General features: G+C 41.4%; 1 protein-coding gene across 1 annotated transcript in view; it reads left to right on the top strand.

Moving 5' to 3' along the window:
- scara5 (scavenger receptor class A, member 5 (putative)) overlaps window positions 1-10,133 on the top strand; it is a gene marked incomplete at its 5' end in the record, with an annotated part of 86,176 nt that extends 76,043 nt beyond the window's left edge. The window contains 2 exons of the mRNA XM_083898837.1: window positions 74-262; window positions 9,388-10,133. Of these exons, the coding sequence (XP_083754963.1) occupies window positions 74-262; window positions 9,388-9,521 (323 nt within the window). The 3' untranslated portion in view covers window positions 9,522-10,133. The remainder of the gene's footprint in view (window positions 1-73; window positions 263-9,387) is intronic.
- Window positions 10,134-13,251: the final 3,118 nt, after the last annotated feature.

Raw genomic sequence — 13,251 nt, 5'->3', positions numbered from 1 at the left:
CGTACGAACGCATGAAAACTGTCCACGTTTACGTTGATTTACAGGAGTGTGTGTGTGTGTTTGCGTTGTACAGTGGAGGAGGCCGTGGTGCGACTGATCAACGGCTCGGGTCCTCACGAAGGACGCGTGGAGGTGTTCCACGAACGCCGCTGGGGGACGGTGTGCGACGACGTCTGGGACAACAAGGACGGAGACGTGGTGTGCAGGATGCTGGGATACCGAGGAGCCACGGAGATCCATAAGACCGGACGCTTCGGAAAAGGTACGGAACAGTCGTCACTCACATATTATTTCACCTGTTTTACACCTTTAAAATCCCATTTATGGCCTTTTTTTGGGTCAGTCAACAATGTGTGACAAATGTGTTTTGTGTACACTTTATTTGACTTTTACACACATTATTTGTCTTTTACCTCATACATTATGTCTTGAACGCACATTTTCTGTCTTTCGCGTCCATACGTTATGTTTTGTACACACATTATTTGACTTGTATGCACATTTTATGCCCTTTATGTCCATACGTTATGTCTTGTACGCACATTATTTAACTTTTATACACATTTTTTGTGTTTTACATCCATACGTTATGTTTTGTACATACATTATATATCTCGTACGCACATTTTATGTCTTCTGCATCCGTACGTTATGTTTTGTACACACATTATTTGACTTTTACACACATTATTTGTCTTTTACGTCCATTATATGTCTCGTACACACATTTTCTGTCTTCTACATCCGTACGTTATGTTTTGTACACACATTATTTGACTTGTATGCACATTTTATGTCTATTATGTCCATACGTTATGTCTCGTACGCACATTATTTTGACTTTTACCTCCATACATTATGTTTTGTACATACATTATTTGACTTTTACACACATTATTTGTCTTTTGCGTCCATTATATGTCTTACACACACATTTTCTGTCTTCTACATCGATACTTTATTTTATACACACATTATTTGACTTGCATACACACTTTTTTTGTGTTTTGCATCCATACGTTATGTCTTGTACACACATTTTCTGTCTTCTACATCCATACGTTATGTTTTGTACACACATTATTTTACTTGTATACACATTTCTTGTGTTTTACATCCATACGTTGTGTCTTGTACACACATTATTTGACTTTTACGGACATTATTTGTTTTTTACGTCCATTATATGTCTTGTACACACATTTTTCTTCAGTCTTCTACATCCATACGTTATGTTTTGTACACAAACGCAACACAAAAAACACATTTCACCATCCGTCCATCATTCTACAGGCGACGAATTCAAGTCTTATCCATCACAGATCAGATTTATAACTACATGTGGTGAGAAACTAAGCAGAAAATCAAAGCTTCAGTTCTGGTGTTTTAGTTAAACTAAAACGCAGCGGGGAGAACATTGTTCAGTTTTTATTGTAAATGAAATGCCCTTTTCCTTTGAGCTCATGTTTTGAGAGATCACCGTCCAAATTCTCGAAGTCGTATCCATGGTGATCTTTATTTATTTAGCGATTGAAGTCGTGATTTTCACTGACTCTGCATTGAGCGCTATTATAGTTTGATTTAAACATGCCATAATATGCTACAGGGATTAATATTAAGGTTTTATTCGGTCATTCATGCGAGCCAGATGTCGTAAAGAAGAGAATCTCAGAGGTCAAATACATCGCTGTCTCTCTCGCCTACTGTCTGTCTCTGTCTCTCTTCAGTTCAGTCGTCCTGACATCATTCACTCTCTGTCCACGAAGAGTTGTTATACCAATGAGTCTGGAAAACTTTAGGGGGAAACTTTCTTTTGTTCCAGGCGACGACCTCCAGACAAACAGCAGTGACTAACATCACGGCTGGATTCGATTTAAAACACACACAAAAACACACCATAAATCAGATGAGTCATTCTGTTTGCACAGAGATTCAGAATTTATTTAAAAAAAATAAAAAATAAAGTCTTTGTTGATTTGTATATGAAGCTGCAAGATGTGACACAGCTACATCCAAACACATACTAAAAATCAATATTATAATTCATAATATTAAAAAAAAATTGCTAGGAATACATCCAAATAGACAAGAGCGGTGTTTATATTTGCTTTAATTAAAATTCCTGATGTAATTATTGGTTATTATGCAATACAAGGTCTATAGAAAAGGTCAAAATGATTGATAGCTGACGATGATAGTGATTATTAGCTTTATTTTTATTATTTAATGACACTTTTATCTTATTGTTTTTACTCTTTTGAGGTTATAAAAAAGTTTGTTGTTCCATTTTGTAGCTCAGATAGTCTGGAAAACGCGACCCTGTGCGTTCATAGTCATGTTAAAAGTCTGATTATAGTCAGACTAAGAAAATAATTTAGTTTTCTTAATGTCATGTAAACACAGTAGTCTGACTACAATCGAGCTAGTCTTAGTCGGACTAACGTACCAGGATAATGCGATCCATAGTCCAATTACTCCTGCATGTATAAGCTTAGTCAGACTAAAATTTCCTCCCCGGTCTTTGACCCGGACGTAGAAATAGGCTATTTATAAACTGCAATCCTGTTGCTGGAAATCAAACATCTCTTTTCGGAAAACATGGCAACTGCAAGAGCCGTGCTACATCTAATTTGTATCGCTATTAACGCGTACAGATGGTACGACAGGTATGAAACTCATGTTGTCTGATTGCCTGTCTTAGTCAGACTACGGCCTTAGCTTGATTAAACATTTTGTTGAATTAGCGATTTTACGTCACAAGTCAGGGGTGAAGAAAAAAAGACACCACAGGGTGTTTGGACAGCTTCATCTGGGCTTAAAGGTCCCACGTTTCTCAGCGCACCTTGTTGTGAAAGAGACAGGAAGTAAATACTTGTCTGTCTGAGCCTGCAGTCACAGAGGAACCAGACGTCGACCCAAACTCAAGTCCAAATCAGTGACAGAGCGCAGACGAGTTTTCTGTTTTCAGGAAAAGAACGTTTGCATTTGCCAAAAAGCATAAACGTCAGTGTCTTAATCCCACAAATCCCTGTGAAAGTGACGCGTGACTCTCGTGTGAATGAACTCGTCGGGGGCGTTTCCTCTGAAAAAATTAGCTGTAAACAGATGTAAACGTCGACACAAACAACGTCGTAAGTAAACAGTTTGAACGTCTTTGTCAATCGCAGAACACACAAACACGGGACTCTGCTACTGCACAGTGGGGACATTTTCCCGCGAATTGTCCTTTATAAATCCCTCTGGACATTTTCCCCCTTATGTATTAAAAGTGGCTTTTCTCAATCAAAGCAGACATGTTTTACGCATTAGCTTTATTTTTTTTATTCACATATCGGCTTTAAAGGCAACACATTGATTTGATTTTCCGCTGAAACATGAATAATTTATGGGTGTAATTGATAACTTACATGTAAAAAAAACTTTGTGAAGTTTATTTTTTGAAGATTTATAATAATTACATTCCTGATTTTTGGGGGGAGATACGCAGATAAAGGACGATTTAAATTGTATTAGTGCGGCTTTCACTTGAGAGGTTTCATGTCCAGTGAGGATTTGAAAAAACTTCAAACTGTTGTTTGTCTTTGAATCTCTTGTTGCTCTGATATCCGGAAAAACAAGCTCCCTAATCCCAAGTAAGCGTCCTCTTACAGAGAGAGAGAGCATATATTTCATAATTCACTTTCCAAACTCGCAAATATAGAAATCTGCTGGCGAGCGCTGGGATTACATACTTTACGCTCGACTTTGAAACAGCTTTTCTGGAACGAGAGATTCTGAAAAACGTTCCTTTCTCTGCACGGTTCGTGAAATATCCCTGACAGTTTCTGCATTGCGTCCATTTCAAACATTTCCAAAGCGCGTTGCCAACAACAGACAGAAATTGCAGTGAATGACGCAGGTGAAAACACTGTCGTCGCACACCAGACGTGTCAGAGCTGTGAAGAAATATGTCACGGATTAGGAATGAAAACAAGCCCAATTTACTGTGGATGATGATGTTGTAATGGTTAAATGTTTTTATTACACTTTTCTAATCTCGATGAACATTTAAAGCTGCGTTACACGACAGACCCCTAATGTTTTTAATGTGTTCATGAGCGCATGAAAATAGCTTAATAGCTACGTCATTAAATGGTAAACAAAAACAAACATAAACTATTTAATTTTTGTTTCAGGGCAAATCAACAGTAAAACATCTGCCGCAATTATATTCCTTAATGATTAATTATGTGAATATTTTCTCTTGATTTAACTGTTAATCACTTTTTTTCCATTAAATTTTAATCTCATCGTGACTTTCCAATAAAATAAAGCTTAAATGAAATGAAACAGCCTTGTTTTTTTCTAATGATAACTTAAAAAATGTATATTTACCGAGAAATTTTTGGCATTTACGATTAAAAAAATACTTGACTGATGAGTATGCCATTTAACGCGATGGTTAAACTAAAATTCATACATAAATAACGTAAGAAAATCCTTTTTATAAAGATAATACGAGACAAAAAACTGCGTGCAATAATAAATATTTGAATAATAATCAGCTGTTTACATCCAACTAGTGCTGTGTTTATAGTGCTGTCAAACGTTAACACGTCAACGGCGTTTCACGGCGTCAACGGTGTTTAACGCAGGTTAGCGCACGACTCGCTTCCATGACGACGGACCGAGAAAAGACGTCATGTTTTACGTGACTACCGATTGTTAAAATGAGCCTCTAAAGTAACGCTAAACTTCAAAAACAGAGGCACACATACGCAGTACACAAGGTACGCTGGTTATTTGTTAGCGCTGCTCTTTTTCGTTTAATAAACAGACCGCTCCAGTTACACTGTAGGCGCGCAAACGGCGCTAAAAGGAGCTAACGGAGCTAACTGGTAAACGGCGCCTGGACTCCGGTGTCGCGGCACGTAAACATGACGTCATGCGCGTCTGTTTCCGGGCAGTCTTCATTGCACAGCACTAATTTTTTAAATATTTAAATGTTTGAAGCCTGTCAGTCAAACAGTTTGAAAGATATGTGAAGCATGCTACATGAGCTATATCACTAAATGTGCCACTTCTGCCAAACAAGCGGCACGTTTAGTGATCTTTCGCTTGCATTTCTGATCCAAACTATGTCAAATTTGGCACCACGCACACTGGTGCCGTTAGTAATCCGCCTGCCAAATTTAACGTCTGTCGAGTGAACCGCACGACAGATATGTGACAAACAAACGTCATTTATAGACGTTAAAATGGCATATTAAATGCCTACTGTAAGTATGATGTATATAATACTATGAGGTTGTATTTCTCGTTAAATAGTTCTGTAAAGAAATGTTGAGCATCAGTTTCCTGTCCGGCCCCCGTGGCCCTGCCTCTGCTCCTCACTGTCACCGAATGATTAATGGCTGAGATTTACAGCCGAGCGGCAGAGATGGCGACCGCTATCTCCTCGTTTACCAGACTCCAGATGCCGCTGTGGGGCGCGTTACTAATGAGTCCGCCTTCTCTCAAACGCAAACAAACGCACAGAGCCTTTTAGCTACGAGTCTTTGCTGGGTCTCGTTCGTTATTCCCTCACAGCTGAGGATCGCCCCCCCCCCCCCCCTCACGACTGACACCCGAAGAGTCCGGGACTTTCTGAAGCCTCCGGTGATTCTGGTTCTTACAAACAGGAACTGAAGTTTATAGCGCAGAAAAACAACAGTGCCAAAAGCTCTGCTCTGCAGCTGGGACTGTTTTATGACCACATATATTTATCATCTGATCCACGGGTCTGCGAGGAAGCACAGGGAGTTCTCGCTGTCTCCATCACACTCTCATACTCGCACTGATGAACGGTCCTCTGGATGTTTTGTTTACCTTTTTGTAAACTTTTAAACTTGTTGTGACCGGTGTTGACGCTCACATATTTACAGTAGGTCCTCGTTCTCCAAATCTCATTGAATCTGTAGATTCATAGACGATGTTTCACCTTTTATCCAAGAGATATTTACCAAATTGCTGCTCACTGTCTCATCAACTAGAAAATCTGCTCAACGATGATATAGGCCAAACTCCTGGAGGAAGTTTATGAATCAGCCGACCATAGAAACATATAAAGACCGGTTTATTCTATCGTCTCCAACTCTAATCACGTCCTGAACGGAGAATATTAATTGCTACCATCAAACCGGAGATGCAGTATACGGTTCCACGATTTAATAGGTTCAATCTGAAGCGCTCAGTCAGCCATGGAATTAAATATGGAGCTCAATCCCCGATCGAGTGCACTGTAAACTCGGGATGATGATGTTTTTCTATCTATCTATCTATCTATCTATCTATCTATCTATCTATCTATCTATCTATCTATCTATCTATCTATCTATCTATCTATCTATCTATCTATCAAGATGTCAAACTAGCAAGCGATTTAGCTAGCAAGATGTCAAGCTAGCGAGTGATTTACTTTGCAAGATGTCAAGCTCGTGAGCAATTTAGCTATCTATCTATCTATCTATCTATCTATCTATCTATCTATCTATCTATCAAGATGTCAAACTAGCAAGCGATTTAGCTAGCAAGATGTCAAGCTAGCGAGTGATTTACTTTGCAAGATGTCAAGCTAGTGAGCAATTTAGCTATCAATCTATCTATCTATCTATCTATCTATCTATCTATCTATCTATCTATCTAGCAAGCTAGCAAGATGTCAAGCTAACAAGCAATTTAGCTATCTATCTAACTCCTAAATTACACATCTATCTATCTATCTATCTATCTATCTATCTATCTATCTATCTATCTATCTATCTATCTATCTATCTATCTATCTATCTATCTATCTATCTATCTATCTATCTATCTATCAATATGTCAAACTACCGAGCAATCTATCTATGTATCTATCTATCTATCTATCTATCTATCTATCTATCTATCTATCTATCTATCTATCTATCTATCTATCTATCTATCTATCTAGCAAGCTAGCAAGATGTCAAGATGTCAAGCTAACAAGCCATTTAGCTAGGTATCTAACGCACAAGTTGCATTTTCTGTAATCTGTAACCTGTTATTGTGTAAATGGCTGTTATGAAAGTCAAATTCCAGACTTCACTGTCTGGAAAAAAAAATATTATCAGTCAATTAATTGATCACTTTCTGTTTTTCCGACAGTTTTCTGTAAACCCTAGAGATTGCGCTTGAAAATCCCAAATCTCAGGTTTCTGACAATTTTTTGACTCAAAGCTCTGTTACTTTGGGAAAATGATGGAAAAGTTTAGATTTTTCACATTTCCTCCCTCAGGTATGAGTCAGTCGGTCGGTTATTATGCGTGAATGCTAATGCTAATTTCTCTGCGCTGTGACTGATAAACACCGACAGGCAACACGTTCGGCCTCGCTGGCTCCATTAGCTTCACTTTTTTTTGACACTGAAGTGAGTCATCAGCGAGGAGCTGGACGGCCGTCGTCCAAGTCCAGATGTGAAAAATATCCGCCAAGTGAATTCTGACGTTTGGCTGCAATGCAACACTTATCTTAGAGATAGTTTTTTTGAAGTGTGGTTCAGATTATCAAGTTTCAAGTATCAAGGCCACTGTTTTTCCGTGAACCGCACAGTCGCTCCCTCTGGCTGCCGGCAAATACAGAAGGAAAAACATATTAACACACCTGCTTAAGTCTGTTATCGTCAGAATGTTTATCTCACTGTAAAACGGCTGTTTTTAGCTTGAAAACTGGAAGTTTGTAAACCACTTACTCTCCCACACCAAAGTCCAGAGAGAAAATCAGTGATTTTGTATAAGAGCACACAGGACTTGCTGATACACTTGTGCGTCCATCAGTGGATCTTAAAGTCTAATTATTTGACTTTAGAATTTGAAAATCTTTGTTCTCATTGACCCAAGTGACCCAAACAAGCAGTAGACCAGCACTTCCTGCTTTAAGCCGCTGTCAACAATAGTTAGCTAGTAAATTCTAGCTAACTTCCTGTTCGTTGCTGCTGTTAGCATCCCCTTCCTTCCTCCCCTACATCAGCTCATGAGTATGTAAAGTGAGGATGAACAAGAACCTCATCCTTCACTTCTTGTTCCTGATTTCATTAAGTGTCTAATAGTTTCTCCCTAGATTTACTCTCCTAGACTCCCGAGACCCGAGAAACACGAGTCGCGTTACGGACCAAACAAAGGACGGAATGTTGTTCACAAAACAAGAAGGGAAAACAGATGGAGGGACGGAGTGAAAGAAGTTAATTCAACAAAAATACAAAAGAGGAAAGAGCTCTTGGATTAATAAAGAAGAAGACAGTGAATAGTTCAGTCGTCGCATCAAGCCAACTCACTATTTAAAGCTGCAGTGTGTAACTTTTGGTGATTTTTTTTAACGTTGAATTCACTTCTTAAACTTTCACTCTTATTTGTGTTTTCAGTGTCACCTCAACCTGTTTGCTGCTAATATGACTTTGCTAGCATGATGTCGCTGTTGCTGCTAATATGACTTTGCCAGCATGATGTCGCTGTTGCTGCTAATATGACTTTGTTAGCATGATGTCACGGTTGCTGCTAATATGACTTTGCTAGCATGATGTCGCTGTTGCTGCTAATATGACTTTGCTAGCATGATGTGGCTGTTGCTGCTTATATAATTTTGGTAGCGTGATGTCGCTGTTGCTGCTATTATGACTTTGCTAGCATGATGTCGCTGTTGCTGCCAATATGACTTTGCTAGCATGATGTCGCTGTTGCTGCTAATATAACTTTTCTAGCATGATGTCGCTGTTGCTGCTATTATGACTTTGCCAGCATGATGTGGCTGTTGCTGCTAATATGACTTTGCTAGCATGATGTCGCTGTTGCTGCTAATATGACTTTGCTAGCATGATGTCGCTGTTGCTGCTAATATGACTTAGCTAGCAAGATGACGCTCTTGCTGCTAATATGACTTTGCTAGCATGAAGCATTGCTTCGTGAGCTAAAATAAATCACTTCCTGTGTGCAGAATGGGGCGACAACACAAGATCGAAACACAGCAACACTAAGAAACACGCAGATAGACTTCATCAACACCGTGTGAACTCACTTGAACTTGTTTTATATTTTAAAAGTTATGCGCGCTACAGTGGGTTACACATGGAGGACTAGAGGCTAGCGCTGTTGCCTCACAGCTAGAAGGTCACCAGTTTGAATCCAGGTTTGACCAAACAACTTCCTCTCACAGTCCAATAACATGTAGAGGTCAATTGGACACTCTAGATTGACCTTAGGTGTAAGTTTTAGAGTGAATGGTTGTTTTTCTCTGTATGTTGACGCTGTGCATGGACAAGCTAGCTCTCCAGGGTCGCCCTATGTCAGCCTGTCACCCCCTCATGAATGAATGTGGTCTATTAACTTGTCCATGTTGTGATGTCGTCGTACTCAGGTACTGGTCTGATCTGGATGGACGACGTCGCGTGCACGGGGACCGAGGACGCCATTCACAAGTGCAAGTTTTCCGGCTGGGGCAAAACCAACTGTGGCCACGTCGAGGACGCCGGCGTAACCTGCGCCGTCTAAGACGACGACCGGCGATGATCCCTGAGCGTGCTGCAGCGGCGGAACGTCTTCTCAAACACAAAAAAAGTGCCTTCATTTTTCAAAGACGCCACGTGGTGCGCGACGTCCCACCGGCCGTTCTTTCCTTTAAAACTGTTGTCGCCACAGGACTTGAAGCGCGTGGCTGTGACGGAGACGCACACCGAGCGACAAAACATTCTGCTTTTTGACTGACTGCATAGCGAGAGTTGCTGCACGGACGCATGACCACACAACAAGACTCTTCATCGGGACTGAATTACAGAGCTCATCTGTCTCCAATGAAGGAGCAGAGGTCAGCGTTTATACGAGCGGAGGCGAGGTTGACCTCGGAGGCTGCGCCGGGGTCAGCTGCTTGTTCTGTCTCCCAGTGTGGTGTCGAACTGATGCAACAAAGGTTCCTAACGGGGACAGAGACCGCGTTGGAAAGCCAAGCAAATGGCACATCATGAAACTGATCGACTCTGTCATTGATGAACTGATTTTTGTTCCCCATTTACAGGCAGCTGCTCCGCTCAGTATTATGAAAACGATGGCTTTTTTCGCTCTTATATTCTCTCAGTACTACGCTGTCGCCTGTGATTTACAGCCGAGACAAAGCCCGGCGGTTAGAGGCATCATATTTTTTGTCAGCGCTGATCAATAATTCCACAAACATCTTCTCAGTATGATATAAATCAAGTGATCTCAGCGTGAACAAAACCTCTGCGGTTATGGTTTCAGCCTCGGGGGGGAAAACTGGCCTCCGACGGGAGAAATTTAAAGTCTAGTTTTTCATAATTATGTTCTTCACGGAGGGCAAATCCTCTTCTAAAGTGGCCTTCAGAAACCAGACAGGATGTCATTCTTCTTCATTTGCACAGTAAGCTTCCAATATGGCTGCTCTGTACATTTCAGGTACACGTAGAAACGTGGCGGTACAAGCAAAACCCTTGCCTAAAGTCCACAAAAAAGACATTTTTACGTGATTATACACTTATACAAACGTATTAATGAGTTGTGTTGTAAATTTCTGCCAATAATACATCCTTAATGTAAACAGATCACAGGCCACTTCAGACTTCATCTAATTGGCTGTTCTGCATATCAACAACCCTTCAATGGAAAGATCGCAATCGACTATGCACGGGTCACTTCCTGGTTTTCAGTCAGAGCGCCAAAGATGCAGAGATGTTCTACCGTCGGTGTCTGAATTGTAGAATTCAGAACGGAATTTAACAGCAATCGTGGGTGCCTTCCGTTACTTGTGCAAGCCAAGTTGATTCCGACTTCTCAGCCATGACTTCATCCACAGTCTTTACGTTTCTCAGCACAAAACCTCGCACACACAACAGCTACCAACTGACGACAGTCCACCTCCGTGTCCGTATACATTCTGAAGTCAAGTTAGATCTCGCAAGGTTCTGCAGGAACCCAAAATACCTGGAGGAACCTCCTCCCTAGAAGTGTGTGGTCCTGCGTCTTGACTGGATCGTCTTGTCCGTGCTTTCTCAGTTTAAAAACAAAACCGAAAAATCGGCTTTAGTAGCATCTGACCTGGAAAGATCACAATTCACTATGCACGGGTCACTTCCTGGTTTTCAGTCAGAGTGCCAAAGATGCAGAGATGTTCTACCGTCAGTGTCTGAATTGTAGAATTCGGAATTTAAGCATCTTTTTCATTTTAAGACATTTTGAATCCCTTAAAGCTAACGACTGAAACGGCGACTAAAAGATGATCGCTAACGTTGCCGTCCTACACTAGAGGATAAATGGCCAGATTCCGATCCCGATCTGGCGCTTTCGGCAATCGTGGGCGTCTTCCATTACAGTTTTTCAACGTTTCTCAGCACAAAACATCGCGCGCACACGACAGCTACCAACTGACGACAGTCCACCTCCATGTCCGTTTAGATTCTGAAGTCACGTCAGAGCTCGCAAGGTTCTGCAGGATCCCAAAATACCTGGAGGCATCTCCTCCCTGGAAGTGTGTGGTCCTGCGTCTTGACTGGATCGTCTTGTCCGTGCTTTCTCAGTTTAAAAACAAAACTGAAAAATCGGCTTTAGTAGCATCTGACCTGGAAAGATCACAATTCACTATGCACGGGTCACTTCCTGGTTTTCAGTCAGAGCGCCAAAGATGCAGAGATGTTCTACCGTCAGTATCTGAATGGTAGAATTCGGAATTTAAGCATCTTTTTCATTTTAAGACATTTTGAATCCCTTAAAGCTAACGACTGAAACGGTGACTAAAAGATGATCGCTAACGTTGCCGTCCTACACTAGAGGATAAATGGCCAGATTCCGATGCCGATCTGGCGCTTACGGCAATCGTGGGCGTCTTCCATTACAGTTTTTCAACGTTTCTCAGCACAAAACATCGCACAGCTACCAGCTACCAACTGACGACAGTCCACCTCCATGTCCTTTTAGATTCTGAAGTCACGTCAGATCTCGCAAGGTTCTGAAGGATCCCAAAATACCTGGAGGAACCTCCTCCCTGGAAGTGTGTGGTCCTGCGTCTTGACTGGATCGTCTTGTCCGTGCTTTCTCAGTTTAAAAACAAAACTGAAAAATCGGCTTTAGTAGCATCTGACCTGGAAAGATCACAATTCACTATGCACGGGTCACTTCCTGGTTTTCAGTCAGAGCGCCAAAGATGCAGAGATGTTCTACCGTCGGTGTCTTACAGAATTCGGAATTTAAGCGTCTTTTTCATTTTAAGACATTTTGAATCCCTTAAGGCTAACGACTGAAACGGCGAATAAAAGATGATCGCTAACGTTGCAGTCCTACACTAGAGGATAAATGGCCAGGTTCCGATCCCGATCTGGCGCTTACGGCAATCATGGGCGTCTTCCATTACAGTTTTTCAATGTTTCTCAGCACAAAACATCGCACACACGACAGCTACCAACTGACGACAGTCCACCTCCATGTCCGTTTACATTCTGAAGTCACGTCAGATCTCGCAAGGTTCTGAAGGATCCCATAATACCTGGAGGAACCTCCTTCCTGGAAGTGTGTGGTCCTGCGTCTTGACTGGATCGTCTTGTCCGTGCTTTCTCAGTTTAAAAACAAAACTGAAAAATCGGCTTTAGTAGCATCTGACCTGGAAAGATCACAATTCACTATGCACGGGTCACTTCCTGGTTTTCAGTCAGAGCGCCAAAGATGCAGAGATGTTCTACCGTCAGTGTCTGAATTGTAGAATTCGGAATTTAAGCATCTTTTTCATTTTAAGACATTTTGAATCCCTTAAAGCTAACGACTGAAACGGCGACTAAAAGATGATCGCTAACGTTGCCGTCCTACACTAGAGGATAAATGGCCAGATTCCGATCCCGATCTGGCGCTTTCGGCAATCGTGGGCGTCTTCCATTACAGTTTTTCAACGTTTCTCAGCACAAAACATCGCACACACGACAGCTACCAACTGACGACAGTCCACCTCCATGTCCGTTTAGATTCTGACGTCACGTCAGATCTCGCAAGGTTCTGAAGGATCCCAAAATACCTGGAGGAACCTCCTCCCTGGAAGTGTGTGGTCCTGCGTCTTGACTGGATCGTCTTGTCCGTGCTTTCTCAGTTTAAAAACAAAACTGAAAAATCGGCTTTAGCAGCATCTGACCTGGAAAGATCACAATTCACTATGCACGGGTCACTTCCTGGTTTTCAGTCAGAGCGCCAAAGATGCAGAGATGTTCTACCATCGGTGTCTGAATTACAGAAT

The sequence above is a fragment of the Microchirus variegatus genome (assembly GCF_963457635.1).
Source record: "Microchirus variegatus genome assembly, chromosome: 12".
NCBI classification, from domain to species: domain Eukaryota; kingdom Metazoa; phylum Chordata; class Actinopteri; order Pleuronectiformes; family Soleidae; genus Microchirus; species Microchirus variegatus.
Note: the sequence above shows the minus strand (reverse complement) of the source record. Positions and strands in the feature narration are given on the sequence as shown.